The sequence below is a fragment of the Panthera tigris genome, chromosome F2 (genome assembly GCF_018350195.1).
Source record: "Panthera tigris isolate Pti1 chromosome F2, P.tigris_Pti1_mat1.1, whole genome shotgun sequence".
NCBI classification, from domain to species: domain Eukaryota; kingdom Metazoa; phylum Chordata; class Mammalia; order Carnivora; family Felidae; genus Panthera; species Panthera tigris.
In genome coordinates, this window is record NC_056676.1 from 67,237,457 (window position 1) to 67,262,263 (window position 24,807).

Genomic DNA, 24,807 nt, shown 5'->3' on the forward strand with positions numbered 1-24,807 from the left:
GTAGAACCCTTTCTTATTCTGTGCACCAGCTTCCCACCACAATGGAAAACAAAAACAAAAACAAAAACAACCCCCCCCCCCACACACACACACACAAAACTGCCCGATTCTTACGACATCTCCATCACAGTTTCACAAAGGCTGAGCGTTTGGAAAGTGTTTCCCGGTTTACAATTTCCTTTTCTCACAACCACCCTTGTTTTGCAGACAAACTAAAGCTCCAAGAGGCCAGGTTGACTCCTCAAAATCACACAGCTCATCAGTAGCAGGTCAGGACTGAAACCCAGGCTTCAGCCCAGTGGCTTTTCTAGAAACGTATCCCCAATTTATAGCAACAGCTATGGACCACGTAGGGTTGCCAGGAAACAGCCTTCCACGTTGCTTGAACGTTTCATGTAGGCCTCCAGTTGTATAGAACAGCAACACTAATTCTAATACCTCCTTTTCACTATATCAGCTCTGGCAAAAGGTCTCTAAAGACGGGGCAGAAAAAATTTAAAAAAAGAGAAACAACCGTGGGCTTAATTAAAATGTGTCAATAAAGAGAATGAAGAGGAGCTCTAAAACGTCAGTGGCCCTCCGCCAGCTGTCTGGCCCTAGTGCCCAACTCCGCTAGGGCGCTAGGGAGGAGTGTGTTTCTTCCCTCTCAACTGTTAACTGCCAACTGCTAACTGCTAACTGCCCAAGGTTGCCTTGCTGATGATGTCACGCCTGGCCATGTGACTCGCTTTGGCCAATGAAATGGGAGCGCAGGGGACCTGCCCCACGTACCAACAGAAGCTTTGAAGAGCTATTGTGTATTTCCACTCTCTCTCTTCCCTATATCACGAGATTGGAGTATTCTAGATGGAGGCTGCTCCCACTAGCTTGGTCCCATAACGAAAAGGACATGGAGCAGAATTTCAGCCACTCTGTGAAGATCAAGTCAGGCGAGGGAGAAGTAAACTTTGTTGTAAGCCACGAAAATTTGGGGGATCATTTGTTACTGCAGCAAATGATTTCCCCTAAACTGGCAGAGTCAAGCAATGATGCCATTGTATTGGAAATATCTGTCAAGTGTCAGGAGGCTCCTTGAGCAGGTATTATTGTTTAAGAATTGAGTAAATACCTTGTTTAATGTTTATTTATTTTTGAGAGGGAGACAGAGCATGAGCAGGGGAGGGGCAGAAAGAGAGGGAGGCACAGAATCCGAAGCAGGCTCCAGGCTTCGAGCTGTCAGCACAGAGCCCGACATGGGGCTCAAAGTCACAGACGGTGAGATCACGACCTGAGTCAAAGTCAGATGCTTAACGCACTGAGCCACCCAGGCGCCCCAAGCATTGAGTACTTAGTATCTTTTGATCCCAGAACCTATAGCCAAGGGCCCAGCATACAATAGGTCACAAGTGAATCTTTTATGACTGACCGGCTGCGTCAAAGGAGGCTGGATGACCGGTACGATATGGGAATGATAATATGAGTTCAAAATGGAGCACAGATGCCTCAGGATATAGATAGAACCCTGCCCTAGTAAAGATCACGTGGATACCACTCTGCTCTGATTTCACCAATCCCACTGCTATCCAAGTAATCATATAAGGAGTTGCTGATTACCTCATACCTTAATATCCCACCTTCTATCATCCAAACCTGCACTCCCTAAAACATCACCTCTGCACCTTGCTATCCCCGTCTCCATGAGTCAGCGAGGTCTGTTGACTTTCCAGTAAAACCCAGCAGGAAACATGACATACGTACTATCTGCCCTGTCTCAGCCCCTTACATACAGGCTGTCCCTCCCACCCGCCATGACCTTATGTACTAGAAAAGGCAACAGTGCTGGGCCCAAGTTCACCAAGAAGACACTGTGATGCTTCTTTCTTCATTCACCCCCTGCTGTTTTCTGCACGGTTCCATGGCAGCAGAAAAGCATAGTATTTTGGGTACAGTCTCGACAGAGCCAGAAAGCCCTTGATCAAATCTCGATTGCACTATTTGCATGGCACAAAGGCGATGTAGAACTCTGGAACTAGAAGGGCCCTTTCGGGTTATCCCAAGTGTAGCGGAGAGAAGCTGGCCTCCACATTCCCACAACAAGCAGTCATTGGATGTAGGCGAGAGCAGGAGGGTCCATTTCTTGAACCCCCTTTTCGCTCCCTAAGCCCCCAGTTACATCCACAGCCTTTCTGCAGTGCAGCCTGTTTGCTGTGACTCAACTCAGGAAACTGGCGGGACCATGGCTTGGGAGCAGGAATATGCAAATCGGAAGGACCTATTTGAAAACTTTTCTCCTTGGGGCACCTGGGTGGCTTAGTTGGCGAAGCGTCCCAACTTCGGCTCAGGTCATCGTCTCACAGTTCATGAGTTCGAGCCCCGCCTCGGGCTCTGTGCTGACAGCTCAGAGCCTAGAGCTGCTTCAAATCCTGTGTCCCCCCTCCTCTCTCTGCCCCTCCCCTGCTCATTCTCTCTCTGTCTCTCTCTCTCAAAATAAATAAATACACTTCTAAAAAAACAAAACGAAAACAAAAATACTTTTCTCCTTGCTCCTCCTCTACTTCTGACAATAGACTGAGGCATTTCACCAGATTGTGCCCCGAAAAACCTGATCTGAAGCTGTCGGAGGACAGGTCACTCGTCACCTGCTATATCATAAAGTCCTCGCAGTCATCAGGAACTTTTCCTTCCTGCCACCTGCTTCCTCCTAAACCACAACCCAAATGACTCTGCTGCTTCCAGGGGCAATAGAGGTAACCTACATCCCATTCTTTTCTTAAAAAAATTTTTTTAACGTTTATTTTTGAGACAGAGAGAGACAGAACATGAATGGGGGAGGGTCAGAGAGAGAGGGAGACACAGAATCGGAAGCAGGCTCCAGGCTCTGCGCTGTCAGCACAGAGCCCAACGAGGGGCTCGAACTCACGGACCGTGAGATCATGACCTGAGCCGAAGTCAGACGCTCAACCGACTGAGCCACCCAGGCACTCCCCCGTTCTTTTCTTTTCCTGTCCTTAATGACTGACTTCCAGCACCCCTTTCTCCTCTGGATCTTTGTTCCACGCGGGACCCGTCATCTACAGACTCGACCACTCCTTTTCTCTGAGGAGCGCTGTTGACAGACTATACAAAACACTGCGCCCAAACAGCGCAATGCCAGGCGCTCTCCACGTTTTGACAGCATGACCTCAAGTTTGCATTAAGGTCCTTAGACTCTGCCACTTTTCTAAGGTGGTCCCACCAACTTGCCCACGCGAGAGGAAGCTCTTCCGGCAAGGGCCCTCAGAGGCTGCCCCCTCCTGGCGCCAGCCTCTTCTCTCGCCCTGTCCTGACTCTCCCAGACCACATCCACCACAGACGTTCTTTGACTAGCAACGGGGTAGGGAGCTCATGTCATACCAGGGAACTTGCCCCTGCACAGAAGCTGTGAGGAGTCAGGCCATAGACTGGGGAGTGGCAAGGGGGCGTGGGATGGTGACATGTGAGAGGATGTAAAAGGTATGGCCAGGGGCCTAACACAAGTCTGTTCTTATAAATCTTGTTCAACTTAAAGTTCCAGAGACTTTGTTGGAAATTTTGGCTCATGACGGTGTTTCTCTGAGGAAACAGAAACAAATGCAAAGGGCAGTTCCATGAAGGGGGATTCCGTGACACATTTCTACCGAATCTTTTCAAGGGTCTTAGTTCTTAGAAACGTGGAGAAGTCCCAACATGCATGCTGGGTGCCTGGCGCCGTGGGGACAGGAAGAAGACAACCGAGTACATTTCCTGTGCTCCAGACCCTGTTCTCAGCACCTTTCACGTATTCACAACGCTCCTCCTCACAACCTAGGAGACAGGCTCTGTTAGGCTCGGCCCCACTTTGCTGATGAGGAAACTGAGGTGCACGGGCATCACAGAGCTTGCCCCAGCGGCAGTTTTGTCGGGTGGCTGCAAAGGGGGCGAAGCTGGGTTTCACGTGATACCAACACTTCGGCTACACGGAACGAAACTTGGAGTCCCCTAGGCGCTCGGTTCTCTAGGTCTCTAACTGGAACTCTTAAAAACCCTAGATAAGTATCATCACCTCCTATTCTACAGATGAGAAAACCGCGACTCACAACAATTCAGTGACTTCGCAGTGTCACAGAGCTAGCAAGCCAGGATTTGAATGCTGAGCTGGAAGTCTACCTTTTAAGGCGGCTCAGCAAGAGCAAGATATTCCTTTCCTAAGGCTTTCCAGCTTTTCATGGCAGGAAGTGGTAATGAGCCTGTGTGGTGAGCATGAGGACTGCCCTGGGTCCCCACAGATGGCCACCTTCTGGCTCCAGAGCCTTGGCCAGCAACACTCCCATCTTTGTGCTCATGACCTAGTTTGGCTCACCCAGTTTAGCTCTATGGCCTATTTCTTCCCGAAGAATTATTTCATAACATTTGCCAAGTAACTATGACAGGCTGAGCACATGGCATTCGTGAACTTGGAGATGAAACCAACCCAACGTTCCTTCATATGTGTGGACCGATATTTGCCATCCGGGTAGAAAGACCAGGAAGGGTTTTTTGGGTTTTTTTTGTTTGTTTGTTTTTTCTTTTTACCAGAAGGGAAATTAAGAAGAGTCTCAAACCTGCCCTTTCAGGTTGGTTTCCTTTTTACAACAGCTGCCCTAAATCACAGGCAGTTGGGGCCTGGATTGCTCGACTAGGGCATACAGAAATTTCTACAGCCTATTAGGATAAAGTCTTTCTTGATCCTGCTTTTAGCAATGGATCTTAACTACCTCACGCTGGTTCCCTATTGCCAATAAAATCCACTGTCCATGTAGGGTCCGGGGGCTGAAATAAAGGAGCGTGAGTTAAATGTTGGTAAGAGACTTAGAAGTGTTAATTAGGCAACGTAATTCTATACTTTTGAAAGGGCTGAGCCATAAAATGCTGTGATTAAGGGGCTGTCTATACAAGCAAATGGATATAATTACGTGTAAAAGCTCTCTTTCTCCCCCTTTGTGCTCCTCAAGCCCAAACCTGCTAGTTCTAATGTTTCCTTCCTTCCTTTTTTTTTTTTTTTTCTTTCTTCATCAACATTCCCTGGGGACTTGGCTGGTTTTCTTCCCCTTAGCCACAGGCCTCCTACTCTGTCTACTGTTTGGGGGTTACTTATCATCAACTCCACCTGATGGCCCCATTCTCCAGAAACAAATTCATGAGGCTTAAGAGTTTCACAGAACATGGGGTTACAAAAAGAACAAATATAGGGAAATTAAAAAGTCTACACATTTCAGGGTGCCTGGGTGGCTCAATGGGTTAAGCATCCAACTCTTGGTTTTGGCTCAGGTCATGATCTCTCACTTCGTGGGTTTGAGCCCTCTGTCAGCACAGAGCCTCCTTGGGATTCTCTCTCTCCCCCTCTCTCTGCTCCTCCCCTGCTCGCTATCTCTGTCTCTCCAAATAAATAAAGTTAATTTTTTTTTTTAAAGCCTACAAATTTCTTACAGACATGGCCTTTTGTTTTTAGCTCCTAGCTTCCTCTCTGGGTACTTCCCACTGGGTACTATAGGACTCAACCCTGATGAGGGTGCTAACCCACTGTTAACTCTCCTGACCTGACTCCCACCCTGGACCATCTTTTCAACATACAAAACAGAACGTCTTCCCATACTAATGAGAGTACCTCCAGGCTCTTTACCTGGGCCTCCCTGGCCTCCGTGTTCTGTGCTCTGCTTCCCGAGCCTCACCTCTACCACTTTCCCATTCATCCTGTGCTCCAGCCCAGTCTAGTCCTCTTGCTGTGCTTTGAACAGCTCCAAGTCTTTCCACCTCAGGGGCTTTGCACTGACTAGCCCTTTTCCCTAGAACACCCTAACTACAAGCTGGCTCCTTCTCATCTTGTGGGTCTCAGCTGAAATGTCACCTCTTCAGAGAGGCCTTCCTGGATTACTTTATCTAAAGGAGGCCTCCCTCATTCCAGCCATTCCATTCTTTATCATATTTCCTTCTTCTATTTTCTTCAAAGCACTTAACCACTACCAGAAATTATCTTGCTTATTCATGTGTTTGTCTCTTGAGTGTCCACATCTACCACTAAGCTGGAAACTCCATATGAAGGCAAAGACCATGTCTGTCACACTCACTGTTGTCTCCCCAGAAGCAAATCGTGCACATGGGGGCCCTAAAGGAGTATATTGTCTTATTTCACCCGCCACCATCTGGTTAACCGGAGTCACCCTTCATTTCATGTCCGAGAAGCCATTGTTGACTATGACCTTTACATCACACACTGGGTTACCTGGACTGCGGTCATTCATTTACTAAGCATCCATGTTAGAAGGCCATGTGCCAGAGGCTATGTTAGGCAATAATTTCACCAAGTCAAAGGAGCGGTAGGTCCTGCCTTCAAAAAGTTTCTAATCTAACGGAAAGGCAGACAAGTAAGTTAGTGAGGGCGATCCCTGCAGGATGATCTGGTAGGAGAATACCGAGTGCCAAAAGATAGACAAGAGGGGCATCTCAATCAGACTAGAGGGTTCTGGCCAGGCTTCTAAGAAACGACTCTTGAGCTAAGTTTCTTCATGTAAGAGCTAGAAAAAGAACAGCAGTATATTTTGGGGTGAGCGAGTCCCATGGGCTAGAAAACCATGGTGCGGACACCATGTGTTGCTGGGCTGACCTAAGCAGGCAGTGGGCTCTGGGGAAGGTGTGCTAGGCAGGGAGTCTGGGGAACTTGTTTCTGCCTAGTCTGTTTCTAACGAGCCGTGTGACTGTGAGTGGGTCCCCTCCCCTCTGAGCTTCAGATTCTCTCTCTGGCTGGCATTTAGCGAAAACTGAACTTGTCTGAACATTCTAGACCTTCTATTCATTCCATAAGTATTCAGTCTCTATAGTCACTGTCCCCTAACACCAATTTACTGGGGGCTCACTTTATGCCCAGCAGAGCACTAAGTGTCCTAAAAAATAAAATTAATGGCAAATGCAGTCTTTGCTCTGGAATGCAGTCACAATTTGGAGAGGGAGAAAATAAACCATAATAAAATTAGGAAAACGAAGCAGTTTAACGCATCTTACATCTTTTGCTAATTGTTCCCGTGTACTGGTCTTGTTGTGCCATTTACATGCCCTGTGTTCTAATTCTATTCGATCCAGTCTCCCACTTTCTAGCTATAAAACAGTGGCCTAGTTCTTTTACTTTTCTAAGCTTCTATTTCAAGATCTGTAAAGTGAGGAAAGTACCAAACTTACAGGGTTGTTGTGAGGAACGAATGGGTTAGAATATGCGAGGCATTTAGCATAGGGCCTCACACACAGTCTGACCTCGATAATAATTGCATCTTCCATGCTGCTGGACATTGGAATGCGCAACGATAGAGATGAAATGTTAAGAACAAGGTTGAAGAGTGATCCACGAAGACTGAGACTATGCACCTCCTGGAAGACCCTTGAGTGAGTTTTTTAAGGAAGTGAGTTGACTGAATTGTTGGTGGAGAATCAGCAGGAACACAGGTAGAAGGCTCTTGTAATGGTCAAGGAGAAGGTGAGGTCAGGACTGGAATGGAATGGAAGGAGACACTGTGGAGAATCAATAGGCTCTTGATGATGCTCCTAGTTAAGGGCTTCAGTATTTTCTCTGAAGGATCAGGCCACCAGCATTTTTTTGTCCCTCCCAAATACCTGTTGCACAGGCTACATTCCAAGTGCGTGAAGCAGAGGTCTGGGGCTGCCTGCTTCCATCTAGCTCCACTCATAAGATAGAGGATTATGTACATCCTGCATGCTAACTTGCCTGTGATCTTCAAGGGTGTCAAGTTCGTGGACGTCAAAGGTAGAACTGTTCCAAGCTAAAGGAGACTAGAGGGCCTCGATAACTAAATGCAGCGTGTGGTTCTGAACCGGATTCTTCTGTGGGAATCACTGACAAAGCTTGAGTGAGTTCTGAGGATTAGATAGTCCTAACTATCAATGTCAATTTCCTGACTTTAATGCTTGTATTCGGGGTACGCAGAATAATTCCTGAAAGCCATGCTGATGAAGATAAGCAATTGTGGTAGCTTGTCTCCAACGTGACCAACCACCAAGTATTTCTTCTCCCCTGTGTACACAGCCAGAAGTACGGTCTGTTCCTGTGCTCCCTGGAATGTGGCCGAACTTATGACTGCTCTAAGCAACAGAATGCTACTGAAGTCATGCTATGTGACTTCTGAGGCTAGGTCCTAAGAGGCCTTATAGCTTCTGCCAGTGTCTCTTAGAAGCCAACCTCTACCTAAGAAGTCTAAGTGCCTGGAAACCACCGTGCCTGAGGAAGCCCAAGCCAATTCTAGTGAGAATTGCCCCACTGAGCATATCAGGCCCAGAACTCTGAAAATACAATAATAAATTGTGTTAACCACTATGTTTGGGGTTGTTACACATTTATATACAATGAGACAGTAGCTATATTTGAATGGTAATGGATTTGTATAAACTTCTTGGTGGTTTTCTCTTTCTTTTTTTGCATGAAGTATATGTTAAGCTCATAATTAAAGAAATCACTTTTTGAGTCACCTGGGTGGCTCAGTCAGTTAAGCATCTGACTCTTGATCTCAGCTCAGGTCTTGATCTCAGGGTCGTGAGTGAGTTCATGCCTCATGTTGGACTCTGCACTGGGCATGAAGCCTATTTAAAAGAAAAAAAATAAATAAATCACTTCTTTTTCCCCAGTACTTTGAGTTAAGAGTAGCATTGTCTAAATTGTATCTTCCAAGATATGGTTATTTCCACTAGACAGAATAAATTATTCACCATGATGTCTATAGCATCCAACACAATGGCTCGTTGCAATGGGGGCTTTGTAAGTATTTATTGAATAATTGATGAATGAAAAAGCATTGAATAAATTCTCCAAGGATGGAAGGCTATTTACTTATTCATTCATTTATTACTTAAAGAGATTTATGTTAGTTTCACATCATACTTTCTTCCAACTAGTTCTATACTCTCTTTAAAGATACCCAAAAGGGGTGCCTGTGTAGCTCAGTCAGTTAAGACTCTGACTCTTTCTTGATTTCCTCTCAGGTCATGATCTTATGGTTCATGAGATCAAGCTCCGTGTCAGGCTCTGTGCTGACAGTGCAGAGCCTACTTCGGATTCTCTCTCTCTCTCTCTCTCTGCCCTTTCACCCCTTTCCTCAAAATGATTAAATAAACATTAAAAAGAAATAATAAAAATACAAAAAAGTGAGGCCATGTGTTGAAGCTATGATGTATTATTTTTTCCCCCTATACATTTATCTCTCCACGTGATTTTCCCTCTGCTTCTCTCTGTGACTTCCTATTCTAACTACGTGGGCATTTTGCCACTATCCTCCTCCCTTAGTACATGTCTAGGCATAAGTAGCATGAAAACTAGAATCACAAATTAATCTTTTGGGGGAATAAAACTTAAATGACATACTGGGGCGCCAGGGTGGCTTGGTCGGTTGAGCGTCCGACTTCGGCTCAGGTGGTGATCTCACAGTCCGTGAGTTAGAGCCCCACATCGGGCTCTGTGCTGACAGCTCGGAGCCTGGAGCTTGTTTCAGATTCTGTGTCTCCCTCTCTCTCTGCCCCTCCCCTGTTCATGCTCTGTCTCTCTCTGTCTCAAAAATAAATAAACGTTAAAAAAAAACCTTAAATGACATACTAATAGCTCAAATTCATCAATGTATACAAAGAATAACACTCGTGATCAGGTAGGATTAATTTCAAGAACACAAAAGATAATAAAAAATTAAAAAATTTGTTAATTTTTTTAATGTTTGTTTATTTTTGAGAGAGAGAGAGACAGAATACAAGCAGGGGAGGGGCAGAGACAGAAGGAGACACAGAAACTGAAACAGGCTCTGAGCTGTGAGATCATGACTTGAGCCAGTCGAATGCTTAACCAACTGAGCCACCCAGTTGTTAATAAAGTATGTTTCACAGATCAAAGGAGAAAAAATATAATCATCCCAGTTTTTAAAAAAATTCTTAGCAAACTGGATCTTGAGGAATACTTACTTCTTTAATAAAATAAAAATTTTTACCGAATGAACACTTATTGAGATTCAGCATAGGCAAGTCACTGGTTTAAGCTTTAGGGGTTAAAACGTTAAATAAGGCAAGTCCCTGCTCTCAAGAACCTAGATCATGTCCTATTAATCACAAAACATTACCAGTTTCCTTTTCTGCAGCAGATTTTCTATCTCACAAGTGGGAATTAATCCAAAGGAAATATTTGAAATTAAGGTATTTCCACAATGATCATTGCAGTGCTATTTTTAGTGGCAAACCTTTGGTCCTTAATGTCCAGCAATAGGGGGACAGTTTTGGAAATTTCTTCACATTAACTCAATGGAATATTATGCATTCACTAATAAATTTCATTCAGTACCCATAATTCAGTTACCAACAACCTGATACATAGACTAAATCAATTGGAAGATGCATAGTAATATTGGATTACTGTATATGAAGTAAAGTTAGTTGTAAAAAGTGGACCAAGGTTTCTCAACCTTATTGTTTGCATCAGATAATTCTTTGTTGGGGGATGTTTATTTAGCAGCACCCTGGCTCCTCCCAGTGGGCCTCTAGTGAACCTCTCTGCTTAGTTTTGACCAAAAATGTCGCCACACACTGCCAAATATCCACTGGGGGGAAAACTTGCCTTTGGTCAAGTGCAACACGTATTCAACATATAACACAACTATGTAAAAACCTGTATGTAAACAAATAAAAATGGGAAGAACGATGAAGAAACAATACTTGCTATGATTATCGGTGGAATTCTGGTCGTAATTTCTTTTCTGAGATTTTCGAATTGTTTTAGCAGTGAACACAGCCCATGTTTAAGATGTGCTTTCTAGGGGCGCCTGGGTGGTTTGGTAGGTTCAGCATCCGACTCTTGATTTCGGCTCAGGTCATGATCTCACCTTTCGTGGGATCTAGCCCTGCGTCAGGCTCTGTGCTGATGGTACAGAGGCTGCTTGGGATTCTCTCTCTCCCTCTCTCTACCCTTACCCCCCTCAAAATAAATAAATCAACAAACAAACAAACAAAAAAAGACGTGCTTTCTAAACAGCCAGATGTAGGAAGAGTTTTCAATTCAAGCATATCAGCAATGCTCTCTGGCTGTGTCAGTTCCCCTGGTGGGCTGATGAGTCATCTTAATTTCCTTTCCATCTCTCCTGAGTTCTAGCACTCCACCAGATGCCTTGGCTAGCTGCACATTTCTTTATATGTCCACTAAGATGATGGACTTCTGCTTACAGCAGTTCCCAGATGACCCTTCATCATTTCTGGTGCACCTCTGATACCAGCGTGATGATTAATGTTGTGTCACCTTGACTGGGCCACCTGGTGCCTCGATATTTGATCAAACACTGTTCTGGGTGTTTCTGGAGGAGCTTAACATTTATATCCAGTAGATTGACTAAGCAGATTGCCTTCCATACGGTGGGGGTGCTTCATCCAATCATTTGAAGGCCTGAATGGAACAAAAAGGCTGACTTCCCCTGCTACAAGACAGAAGTTTCCTGCCTAACAGCCTTGAACTAGAACACTGGTGTTTCTCCTGTCTTGGACTCAAACTGCAGCATTGGCTGTTAGGTTTCAGGCTTTTGGACTCGGACTGGAACTAAACCGTTGTCTCTTCTGGGTGTCCAGCTGGCCTAATCCCTCTGCAGATCAGGGGACTTGTCAGCCTTTATAACTGCATGAACAAATTCCTTAGAATGAATCTTTTTACCTCCCTCTCCTCCCCCTTCCATCTCTTACTGGTTCTGTTCCTCTGGAGAACCCTGACTAATATACCAGCAAAGATTCACCTCCAGTCCCAAGGACGGGGCCTTTCCAGAGAAGTCCCCAACAAGATGTCACCAACTTTGTAAGTTCGTCAGAATCAAACACAAGCACCCACTACTTTGCTTTCCACATCTAATTCTCACAAGGCTTTGATGTTGGCCTGGCACCATGCTGCTACCCTTACTCAGATCGGACCTTTCTCAAGGTACAAACCCACAGTAAACTTTCCCGTTGATTCTTCTTTTATTCTAAAGACATGATTTTGGCAAAGTGTCTACATGTACCCTAGAAACAACTTTAATTGGCTTTTGTATTGATTTCACTTCTCCACCCTTACTGCAGGAAGCTGATAGAAATCAGCAATGCCCTGCTCTGGCTGAAAGAGGACAATTCTTTCCTTGTTCATTGAGGGGTTTTTTTTTGGAAATGCAGCAACAATGAATTGTGACAGATGCCTTTGGCTCCTGTGGTGCCTTTGCAAACACAGCTATGCAGAGTGGGCTCAAAAAGGTGGCTCCTGTCATGGGACATTGCTTTACTGCCCTGGTGATGGAGAGTGAGTTAGACAGGACACAGCACACACTGACACAGCCAATAACCCGGCCACATTGTAGCCTTAGGATGCTAATGAGCTTTTAGGGACAGGCAAACTTGCTTCAAGTTTCCAAAATACCCACATGCTACCAAATATCCAGGTGATGTGGACCAGGGGAGAGTCTAGACCTACAGACTGAAAGTGAGGCATCATAGGTTTGAAAATGTTGTTCTTAGCAGAACTCAAAAGGTTTCTGACCAGGTCATGCTGTTGAAACAGATAGGCTGGTTGACAACAGAAAAGAAATTCAGCCAAATGGGCTTAGTTTTCTTCCATCCTATCCACGTAATGTATTTTGTAAAGTGTTTGTGAGAATCAAATGAAATAAAAATGACAGCAATAGAAACCCCTTACACAGCACTTCTTACATGACGGGTACTGATTTAAGAACTTTACCTGTATGAATTTATGGGTAAAAATATTAGAGGTGATAAAAGCATTCTGCAAAGGTAATGTGCTATCATTAGAAATATAATTACTATTCATTGTAATCACGCATTTTTGCATGAGTAGCTATATCCAGAAGCAAGTTCCTGCCATAATAGATATCACAGGGACCACTGAGATATTAGATAATAACAGTGACCAGGAAACAAATCATCTAGACATCCAGATGGGGCAGTCTCTACCCTTCTAGGAAGCCTCCAGGCCTTATCCACGTGACAGAATCTGCCTTTCCCAGCAGAAACACACAGACACTGATAATAACACTCGAGCCGCTTGCTGCCTAGCTGTCAGGTCATGATTTACTCAAGTTGTCCTTCCTGACTATTCTCATCAGCCTCCTACTCGCCATCCTACTGAAGCCACTTCATCTTTCCTTCCTTCCTTCCTTCTTTCCTTCCTTCCTTCCTTCCTTCCTTCTTTCTTTTTTTTTTTTTTTAAGATCTTATTCTTAAGTAGTCTCTACACCCAATATGGGGCTCGAACTCACCACCCTGAGTCGCATGCTCCACCAACTGAGCCAGCCAGGCACCCCTCCCTCCTTTATTCTAATTGCATCTGCCAAGTACCGGCCATATTTCCTGAGCTTTGGGGTCCAGGCCAATCAAAGGTAGGAAACTGGCTCCTCATTATTTGACCCAACCAGGTCCGTTGATCGAACCATGTTGCTTAGGACTGAAAAGTCACTCGCTTTCAAAAAAAGAGATGAACATTTGTATCTCCTGCCAAAGAGAAAGGAGCAGAGCAGTGTATGGGCATCTGTCTCCTCTGCTTCTGCCCTATGATTAAGGAGACTCTTTATCCAATTATTCCTGAGACAGTCCTGGTTTCCAGTTATTGTCTCAGAACAATTTTTCATAGAGCCTCTTTTCACTCTCCAAGGTGTCCTGGTTTGGGTGATAAATCACATGGTCACTCTATTGGTGACCCACCGTGGAGTGCTGCATCTAAAGACACTGTAGAGCCAGACACAGTGGGAGTGGGGGCTGGAAGACCAGGGCTTTAAACCCAACTCCACCACTGGTTCAATGAGCTTAAGGAACTCACTTCCTCTCTCAGATCCTCAGTTTTTCTGTCTGCCAAATGGTCATGGTTCCTGCTCTGTTCTCTTCACAGACACGTGGTGAGGAGTAAGTGGCATATTGGTCGGGAAGCACTTGGTCAGCTTTGCACCACTAAGAAGATGAAAGCTCTTTTTATGATGACAACATAGATCAGGAGCCCATTATTTCGTACTATTGTCCAAGAGCTACTAAGGGGTTTTTTCTTTATGTGAATAAAGAGACTCCATTTTAGAATAAAGACTGTTGGGGAGCCTGGGTGGCTCAGTCGGTTAAGTGCGCGACTCGGGTCAGGTCACGATCTCACGGTTCACGAGTTTGGGCCCTGCTCGGGCTCCTGTGCTGACAGCTCAGAGCCTGGAACCTGCTTCGGATTCTGTGTCTCCCTCTCACTCTGCCCCTTCCTCGCTCACACTCTGTCTCTCTCTGTCTCTCTCTCAAAAATAAATAAAAAAAGAAAAGAATAAAGACTGTCATGGGTAACAAATGACTTGCTCTGCACTTAAACTTGACATAATGCAGATATCATATTGTAAAGTGCCACACTGTGGATTCTCTCTCCCTCCTTTCCTTTCCCACCCTCATAAAGAGTCACCAGGTAATTTATCCCAAAGGAATGTGGTTGATCTTTCCGGATACTGGTAAACAAAGAACTGGATGGTCCCAATCCTTTGTGAAGATGCACATTCTTGGTCACTCAGCCGGGTGTTTCCTTGGACATTTATTCTTTTGTGGAAAAGAAAAGTCCCAACGCTGATTGCTAAATCTCAGTGACCCGAGGGCCCTGGATTTCCTGCTACAATTGTCTTCTAATGCAGAATCCTGCCTCCCCCTTTTCACCCATATCCACTTTCCACAGAGATGATGGATAAGGAGGTATGACTTCGTTCAGTGACATGACACGCTTCTCTGGGCAGCTCCACTGAGACCTAGTGCCCACTAAATCCATGACCGAGAAGGAGTCGCCACCATCCACGTAATACATTCCCAGGCTTGCTCGCCAGAAACAGGCAGGCATCCAGGACATCAGCTCTATTTTATATAGGCGCTTTCTGAACAATCAGTGGCCCCATGCCATTAGAGATATCATTTGTCACACCGTAAACTCTGCAAAGAAATTCAAAGGAAGCAAACGTGGAGTACAAAACAATGAGCACTGAGTCAGAGATGTGCCTGTCCTTAGATCTTTCAGGATGAGAGTTTATGAAGCTAGTTCTTAGGATTTCCTCTGCAAGTAGAGGAAATCCAGTGAATGAGTTCAAAAGCTTTAAAGATATCCTCTCACATTAAATAATTTCTTCTTCTTCTTTGTCTTTAGATGTGGAAGGGAGATGAAGAAAAAAGTAAATATTTACTGAACTGTGAGGTACCATTTTCAATGCGTGGAATATAACAGTGATTGCATAGACAACTGCCTCAGAGTTGACCTGCTAGTCGGAGATGAAGACAATAAACAAAGAAACTAACAAGTATACAACGGAATGTCAGGTAACCATGAATGACTGGAGTGCAATCTTAAGACAGGGTGGCCAGGGAAGAAGGAGAGGGTGCCAGTTTTCCCGCTCCCAGTGTTAACTTTTCTAAATCTAAAGCTGTCCACCTTTGGCCAAAAGGCTTCGTCTCAGTCTTCTTTCTGGAACCTCCATAGGAAGAACTCTTTGAAACCCAAAGCAGCCCCTTCCTATGCTAAAGGACTTTAAATTATCCTCTCTCAGGATAGATGCAAGAGTGGCTCAATCAGTTAAGTGTCTGACTTTGGCTCAGGTCATGATCTTAATTTGTGCGTTCAAGCCCCGCGTTGGGCTCTGTGCTGACAGCTCAGAGCCTGGAGCCTGCTTCGGATTCTGTCTTTCTCTCTCTCTCTCTCTCTCTCTCTCGGTCTCTCAAATATAAATAAACATTTTAAAAAACCCAAACAAAAACAACTAGAAATAAGATTAAATACGTTCCGAAAACTGACAAACAAAACCAAGATATGATACTTTCCCTCAAAAACAGATCTGACAGAGTCAGCTATAATATGAAGGGCTGGGACTACATTGGTGTTTCTCTAGAGGACCCTACTAGCATTTGGGACAGGGCAACTTCTTAGTGTGCAGAATCTGCAATCCTACACTTTGTAGGGCATTGAGCACTTCTGTTCCTTGCTGTCCTAGTTTGCTAGGGCTTCTACAACTAAGTAGCACAGGCCGGGTGACTCAAACATCAGACGGTTCTGTCTCACCGTTCTGGAGGCTGGAAGCCCAAGACCAAGGTGTCACCAGGTCTGGTTTCTCCGGAGGCCTCTCTTCTGGGCTTGTGGATGGCTGTCTCTTTGCCGTGTCCTCACCATCGCCTTTTCTCTGTGCCTGCATATCCTCGGTATCTCCTCTTCTTCTCATCGGGAGATCAGTCCTATTGGATTAGTGTGACCAGTCCTATTGGATTACATTCGTGTGACCTCGTGTAGCCTGAATTACCTCCTTCGGGGCCCGTAAAGCCCCTTAAAGGAAATATTTTTCCAAATTTCCAAATACAGTCACATTGTGGGGTGAGGACTTCAGCGTATGAAATTTGGGAGGACACATTCAGGTCATAGTACTTGCCCACTAACTACTGGTAGTTGTTTTATTTATTTATTTTAATGTTTATTTATTTTGAGAGAGAGCGAGAGAGAGATAGACAGAGCATGAGCGGGGGAGGGGCAGAGAGAGAGAGAGAGAGAGAGAGAATCTGAAACAGGCTCCAGGCTCTGAGCTGTCAGCACAGAGCCTGATGCGGGGCTTGAACTCATGAACCTCGAGATCATGACCTGAGCTGAAGTCGGATGCTTAACTGACTGAGCCACCCCAGCACCCATTTACTGGTAGCATTAACCAATGAGAACCAAAGATAACCCAAAACTCCCACATATTCTCAAATGTGTCCTAGAACTCTAAGAGGACTTCCCGTCCTACTGCTCTACAACATGGAGAATTTCCACATTTACTTGAAAGACTTACAAAGGACCGCTTGTCTGTCACTTTTGGCTATCATTTAAAACAATATTTTTTAACATTTATTTATTTTTGAGGGACAGAGACAGAGCATGAGTGGGGGAGGAACGGAGAGAGAGGGAGACACAAGATCCAAAGCAGTCTCCGGGTTCTGAGCTGTCAGCACAGAGCCACACGTGGGACTTGAACCCAGGAACCGTGAGGTCGTGACCTGAGCCTAAGTCTGACGCTTAACCAAATGAGCCACCCAGGTGCCCCTGTTTGTTTGTTTGTTTGTTTGTTTGTTTTAATTCAAGTTAGTTAACATACAGTGTAGTCTTGGCTACAGGGGGTGGTACCATATCTTATTTAGCTTGGTCCCGTAAAGAGCTAGCATTGCATCTGGCACTCAGTAGGAGCTTAGTAATGGTGAGGCGTGATGCCTTCTAAATTATTGACGTGCTTACGTGCATTTTACCTTTTGTCTCAGTTCACCTGAGCCATTCCTCTGCTTGGGGGAATGTCACTTGTTCCTGAGGGACTGTAAAAAGAGACAGACTGGGATGATACTTAGCTGTTGACCCTCAAAAATAAGATTTTGCTGCAAGACAATATGGCATTCTCTGCCAAGCTCTCGTCTTGAGAGAGGATAATTTAAAAAAACTTTTTTAACGTTTTATTTTATTTTATTTTATTTTGAGAGAGAGAGAGAGTATGTGAGCAGGAGGACAGCAGCAGGGAGGGACAGAGAGAGAGGGAGACACAGAATCTGAAGCAGGCTCCAGGCTCTGAGCCATCAGCACAGACCCTGGTGCGGGACTCAAACCCACGAACTGTGAGATCATGATCGCAGCTGAAGTCAGACACTTAACCGACTGAGCCACCCTGTCACCCCTTGGCTATCATTTTTTGATGACAGGTAAGATGTTTCTCTGAGAGAGTGCCTTCTTAACTGACTCCAGTGGAAACCCAGAACATTACTTACGTTATTAGGTTAAGCTGGTGATGCCCGCTCTCTTTCAGAGCGTGCTGGCCCAAAGCAATATGCCATCGGGTACAGGCAGGTGGACCCAAAGCTGTTATTTATATATTGCCTGCCTAGACTGAATACATTTTTCACAAATGAATATCATAAAAATCAATAACATTCTGTTCTGAGATCTAATGTAGAAAGGATTTAATGAGAAATTTAGAGGGAAGAAGAGTCTCAGGGAAGCTAACAGGTGAATTCTAGATAAAAGGAGAAAATAAAGCATGACCCTCCTGCCAAGCTGCAGGTATGATATTAAACACACTAAGCAGGAAGACTTTTTGCATTTGATTTCCATATGAACACCAGCCCCACGTACTGAGTAGTTATAGTGCCAGGCACAGTAATGTGAACAGTCCATATATGCTATCATTTCATCGAATATTGTTAAAAGGCAATTGAAATATGTAGATCTTTCTGTAGCTCTTCATTCTTCCTCAACACCCTTACTGAACCTCAAATTTCCAAATGGTGTCCTCCTCTTCTAGACTCCTGTGTCATGTGAGACCAGTTTTGTAGGTTTTGACGGCTCTGTGACTCCAGGAGCTATCCCCAAGAACTGGAATTTTCCTCTGTAGCCAGGAATGAGGCCTGCCTCGTCTTGGCTTTTGCCTTCTGGAGGAAGATTGGCTTTCAGCAAGGTGGATGCCAAGACGAGGACATTTGAAGGCAACTAACCTTAGGGAAAATCTGTGGCCGAGGAGGAGAAGTGACCCTAAAATTCTAGAGAGTGATATCTGGCACTCAGGACAATATAGTCTCTCTTCCTCTTTGGTAATTAATTCCAAATGGTTCACGTTAGAGAGAGAATCCGTAATCCTCATAATCCTCTATTATGCCCAGGTTTATTCTTGTTAAACCTAATTGGTACAAACATCACTTTATGTTTGCACGAAGACCCTTTGAGATGATACAGGATTTGGTTGCTCTGCAGTCACTTACGTTTTGCAACAGTCTCACCAAACAGCTGCCTCTAGGGCCACCTGCTGACACACTTTAGAATCTTGAGCATTTAATGTGATGAAGGAAAGAGCCATCCTGATCTATTATGAGAGAGGCACAATCTGGCCTGTGCTCTGTTGATCCCCTAAACTTGCTGTAGCACCAGAATCCAATCATCCTGGACGTTTCTTTCCCCTCCCAACCTCCACACCCACTTTCCCGCCCACCTTCAGAAAAGATGCTGCAATCTCCTTGGTATCAGTCTCAACACAGGCAATCCTCTGTGTCGGTCATTGATGGCTCTTGGACATCTGATAATTTTGGTGCTCTGTGCCAGTCCATGCTCTCTCCCTAAGCCAAGTTTCTACTCTGTTTGGCTCCATCCTGGAGGCGTTGAGTCAGGTGTAAAGGTACGTGGAACAGTGATGGTTGCAGTAACAATTCTGCAAAGTATATATATATATACTGCAAAGTATATATATATACTTCCAGGCCAAGTAATGCAGGGGGAATTGGAAAGGGGGATGATGAAGAGAAGTAAAGGATCTGCTGAGATCATCAGAAAGCCCACCACTGAAAGCAATCAAAATAATCCTCCTAGAACGCTGGGGAAGATGGGTATCACTGTACTTCAGTATGTTACTGAGGCTTAGGGAAATTCAATTTCTTGGTAAAGGGTCACATCTTGTGTGTGAGGCAAAGAATTTGCTGATTAGGCCATCACACTGCCCCTCACCACATAGCTTTGCACTACCTACCACTTAGCGATTCCACCATTTTAACCACCTTCTCTTTTGAAATGCAAATAACCTGCAAAGAATAAAACCTGACATTGGACAATTAGTGCAAGCTGTTAGGATCACATCACCAGCTCAGTACTGTATTAGTCAGCTCAAGTAACGGAATACCGTGACAAAGTGCCATCGACTGGGTGGCTTAAACAACAGACATTTAGTTTCTCGTAGTTCTGGAGCCTGGAAGTTTGAGATCAGGGCACCAGAATGGTCGGCTTCTGGTGAGAGCTCTCTGCCTGGCTTGTGACAGCTGCTACTGTGTCCTCACATGGTGGAGACAGTGAGAGAGAGTGAGATCTTTGTGCCTCCTCTTTCTTTTTTTAGAGGTGGGGAGGGGCAGAGAGAGAGAGAGAGAGAGAGAGAATCCCACGCAGGCTCTGTGCCCAGTGCAGAGCCCAATGCAGAGCTTGATCTCATAATCAGGAGACTGTGTCCTGCGCCGAAATCAAGAGTCGGACGCTTAACTGACTGAGCCACCGAGGCGCCTCTGTTGTCTCTTCTTATAAGGATACTAATCTTATCATGAGGGCCCCAGTCTCATGACCGCCTCTAAATGTAAATACCTCCCAAGGGCTCCGTTGCCGAATACCATGACTTTGAAGGTTAGGGCTTCAACATACGAATTTTGAGGGGACACAATTCAGTAGACAGCAAGTACCAAGCCCCTCTCTCAGACACAGGAGGACTTGGGGCTGCTTAGTCTATTCCAGTACTGCCTGCTTCAGACATTTCTTTTTTTTTTTTTTTTTAATTTTTTTTTTTTTAACATTTATTTATTTTTGAGACAGAGAGAGACAGAGCATGAACGGGGGAGGGGCAGAGAGAGAGGGAGACACAGAATCGGAAGCAGGCTCCAGGCTCCGAGCCATCAGCCCAGAGCCTGACGCGGGGCTCGAACTCACAGACCGCAAGATCGTGACCTGAGCCGAAGTCGGACGCTCAACCGACTGAGCCACCCAGGCGCCCCCAGACATTTCTTAAGTGAATACTAAAGCCCTATGGTTTAAACAACTGTGAGTAAGGAGCGCTGTAATGTGAGACAGTAAACACTCCCAGTTGCAACTGTTATTCTTATTGATACTGATGCTTGGAGACATCCATGGCTGGGGGAGGGCAGAAACCCCTTCTAGTGCCCCAAGTCAGCCAGCGGGGGGTGGGGGTGGGGGGTGGGGGGTGGGGGGGGGGGGGCGAGCAGGCAATCTATCCCAACTCCTGTTCAGGGTGACTCTCTCAGGAAGTCAACAGCAGACGACATTAACTATTTGTTGAATAAATGAGTGAAAAAGCAAAGGAAACAAGGGAAATGGAAGGAGAAATCAAAGGACTTGATGGATTTTCCCAGCTTCACAATAGGGTATATCCCCATTGCCTTCCAGGCCTTGTATCCCAGCAGTTTATTTAAGCCTTCAATACTCAAAGGCTCCTACTATGTGCTCTGTGCTCAGAATGTAAGAGTGAGACAGGATTCTGTCTCAGCTCACCTGCTGACCTGGGGGTTAGCTATCTACCCAGCCTACTACATTAAGACAATATGGTGAGCAAATTCACTCATTTTTAAACTGGGTTAAAACGTCAGTGGGAAGCCATAAAATGGCAACATTGCGAGTACAAAGGAAAAAAAAAAAAAGCCGAAGAACTATTTTGGGATGGAAGTGGTAGAATTGAGAGGTTAGTTGATAGTGTAAGGACTTCAAGAAGGCAGGAAGGAAAGTGAGTAGCAGTAAAGGGCTCGTTTTAAATGTGAAGGACGAATCCACTGTTGTAACAGGAGGGAAGAAAGAGAGTGGCCTGGGGCGCAGACATAAGTAGATTTGTAGGCTTGAATGGGGGAGATGCAGGGATTGCCTTCCATTTTCTCTGTAATGGAATACTAGGGTCTAGGTGCTTCTCTGAGGGTTATTAATAGTGGTGCCTTGTAAACTAATTGTTTTATATGTGGGTGGATGCCCCAGCTGTCCAAGTGTTTCACAGGTGGCTATATATATAGCCATATATATATATATATATATATATATATATATATATATATACCCCTGTGCCAACAAAAACAACAGGAGCTTAATAAATGCGCCATTCATTTTTCTTCTGATGATGATAAACCCAATGATGCCCTGAAGGGAAAGAATTCGTTCCGATGGGATCCCCTATTATAAGGCGCCTGACAAGTGTGAGGTTTGAGAATCAAGCAAACAAAGGACAGCTTGAGGGAAGGAAATCCACCAGCACGCCCCTTCTGGGCCGGGACCTTAAGCGTTAAGACCAACGAGAGCTGGTCATCCCGAGTTCCTAGAGAGGCTCCCGCAAAGCCGGCCGGGGGGAGGGGGCTAGGGTAACTTCCTGTTTCTGTCTTCCGGGCTCGAGAGTTTAGGACCCTGGGTTGGTGGGGTCAGGAGGAGCTGGGGGCTACTTGCTCCGGGACAGCTGGGCCTGCTGGGGTGCTGGGCGCCTTGTGTGTGGCCCCCAGAACAGTGAGTTCCTCCCCGGGGGTAGGGAGCCGAGGGCTGCGGGCAGGAGGAGTGGCCACTGCAGCACCCAGGCTGCAGTGTACGCCCGGAGAGGGATCCCGCGGCTGCGAGGGGCCGAGGCCCAGCGTCTCCCCGCCGCACCGGCCACCGCGCCGCCCTCGCCTCCCTCGCCTGCCGGGTCAGTTAAAGGAGCTTGTTGATCTGGCCTCCTGGAACTTCATCCCACAGTGCACCCAGCGTCTGCCCCTTGCCAACGGTTCTTAAAGCTAAGCTGCAGGCAGTGCGTTTTCTTTGGAAGATTTTCTAATCTAAAGCATGGCCCCATCCTAAGCCCGTCTGCTTCTAGGACAGTGCAAACAGCCCTTCTCTGTGGCGTGACGTCTAAGGGACAGCCTTGTAATACCATTTCTGGCCTGTATACCGTTTGCTTAACCGACTGAGCCACCCAGGTGCCCCTCCCTGTATACCGTTTGCTACCGTTTTGCTGAGCCAGTGCTGGGGGCCCCTACTACCAGAGTTAACAGTTTCTTAGCAGGGAAAATGGTGCACGGGTTTCTGTTCCCCAGCCTCTTACTTCGTTTGTAAAGACCTTGGTGGAAATCTGTAACTCAGACAGCAAAACATACTACTCCATTTGAACAATTTTTCCTTTTAGGTGTATGGGGTGCCCCCCTCCCCTACTCAAACGCTAGGGCTATTTGTAATTTAGACCAGTTTCACCTCTTCCTGTAACAAATCCCTGGTTGCTGAGGACGCTTAGAGAATGCTCCTCTGTTTGGTATCAGGTCTAGAGATACAAATCTAAAAAAAACCAAGCACCGTGTTTTCCAAAATAAAGGTCCTCTTTGAGATTGTAGTTTGGGATCACACCTAGCTCTGCTTCCTGCTGTAGTTTTATTGTAATAGGTAAACGAGTGTGAACTTATCCAAACAGGCTTGGGGCTGAATCCTACTCTACCACCTACTCGTTGTGTGACCTTGGGAAAGTCTCTTAATGTCTTTTTTGTTCACCTATAATAACATGCTGGTAATTGTTCATACACCTCCAAGGGCTATTGTGGAAATTACACGAGAGATATTATGTGTAAAGTATTTAGCTCAGTGCCTGGCACATAATAGGCAGTGGCAAGGTGAAAATTAATACCATTTTTTTGTTTTCCGTATGTGTGCCTTTGTGCATCCCAATTCTAGGCTCTTGTTTTTCCTGAATTGTGCTGTTGTTTATATCCTGAAATGGATTCCAAGCCCATCGAAACCTGTCTTCCAGTGATAGATCACATTTTCCAGTCTCTTAAAGTAGGTCAAGAATTGTAGTTGGCTCCAGGAGATAAAGTTTAGGCTAAAAGGGATATTGTGATTATGATAGACTGAGAAAGTGAGTCACGGAAGAACTCATTAGCTTCCCTTTTATATTTAGGGGTTATTGGCTATAATTTTTCTAGCCCTCCTTTGTCCCAACTTATTTTATTTTATTTATTTATTTTTACTGGTTATAGAAATTCATTCTTTTGAAATTGAACTTCAAAGCTTTCATCCTTCTGTCAAGGGCCAGCTTCTTTCTAAACAGAGTACTTTCTCTTTAACTGCTCCTTATACCTGCATATTGATTTTTTGAAGTCTTGTTACCTTTTCCAAAAAAACTACTTTGTGTTTTCAATTAAAAGTGTTTCTAAACCCTGAGTGGACAATGAGTATTAGTATTCATTCTAGTTTTGGAGCTTGATGCTCGGACTTAGACTTTAATGTGATTTAACTTTTTTTTTTTTTTTTTTATTTCCTCGGAAAAAGTAAATTGGGCTAACCCTTAATTCTAAACACTTGCATCCGAGGTGAAATTTTTCTAAAAGGACTTCTAAAGACCATGTTGTTTTTTTCAGTCTGGTCCACAGAACAGTCTGTAACCACAATTGGTATATTGCAATGGTTGGGAAGCAAGGAAGGAGAATACGTCACAGCGAAGGCCTGCAAACATAACCTGTTTCCCTTCCACAGGATTTCTGACCCCAAACTTGGCTGTGCCCACCACTGATGGAGCAAGAGCAAAGACTGTTGATCTCAGATTCTAGTGGCTTCACGGAGAGGGAGAGTTTGAAAAGCCCTTTTCCAGGTGAGGGATTGAGAAGATCATCCGAATCCATTGGAAAGTCAGAGAAGTTGTGCCATAGAGTGTGTAGAGAGAACAGGGCATTTGCATGGGACAGACTTTAGTTTGATTCCTGCTCTGTTGCTTACAAGCTATGTTAATTAACCTTTACAGCCTCTCTTTTCTCATCTTGAAGAAAAATGCATAATATCTTGTCTCATGGTTTCTTGGGATTAATGAGATACTATATGGCACACTATTGTTCTTAATAAATAGCAGGTACCATTGTTCTTTCTGTATTTTCTCAGATTTTAACTAAAGTATTGTTTTCACCTTAGAATGTGTCTTATTCAGTTTCTCCCCTATTCAGATCCCCTTTTTTCTTGTAAGTCTTCCAGAATGAAGCTTAATGAGGTGTTTTTTTTTTTAAGATGACTATCCCCCCTTGGCAATTACTGACAACTATTTAAATACTTCATTAGTGCTGTTACTGAGCACAGAAAATTCACCTGCTTCTAATGAGCACTTAAAGAACTAGCTTTAAAACTAGCTTTAAAAACTTTTTTTTAAAAAAAAAAATTAAAAAAAAAACTTTTTTTTTAACGTAAAAGAATTTATGAGATTTTACTTTGTTATTCTCTCTCTTCCATTGCATTTCAGAATTTCCTTCCTCTGGTAGAGATTAGGGAATATGTTTAGA

The 24,807-nt window shown here is 44.8% G+C and overlaps 1 protein-coding gene and 1 long non-coding RNA gene across 5 annotated transcripts in view; both read left to right on the top strand.

The window, feature by feature from the left end:
- The first annotated feature begins 744 nt into the window (after positions 1-744).
- Positions 745-5,239, top strand: LOC122235051. The gene is made up of 3 exons (XR_006213149.1): positions 745-1,079; positions 2,547-2,726; positions 3,527-5,239. It is a non-coding gene; the product is annotated as an uncharacterized LOC122235051 (long non-coding RNA).
- Positions 5,240-15,151: 9,912 nt separating this feature from the next.
- Positions 15,152-24,807, top strand: part of ZNF572 (zinc finger protein 572) — a 28,200-nt gene continuing 18,544 nt past the window's right edge. For 2 of the 4 annotated variants that reach the window (XM_042972814.1, XM_007076837.3), the window contains exons 1-2: positions 21,923-22,027; positions 24,017-24,131. In XM_042972814.1, coding sequence (XP_042828748.1) covers positions 24,053-24,131 — 79 coding nt within the window. In that variant the 5' untranslated portion in view covers positions 21,923-22,027; positions 24,017-24,052. Of the gene's footprint in view, positions 15,328-21,922; positions 22,028-23,918; positions 24,132-24,807 lie in introns of those variants that run through there. The other 2 variants (XM_042972815.1, XM_042972816.1) reach the window with 2 other exon arrangements.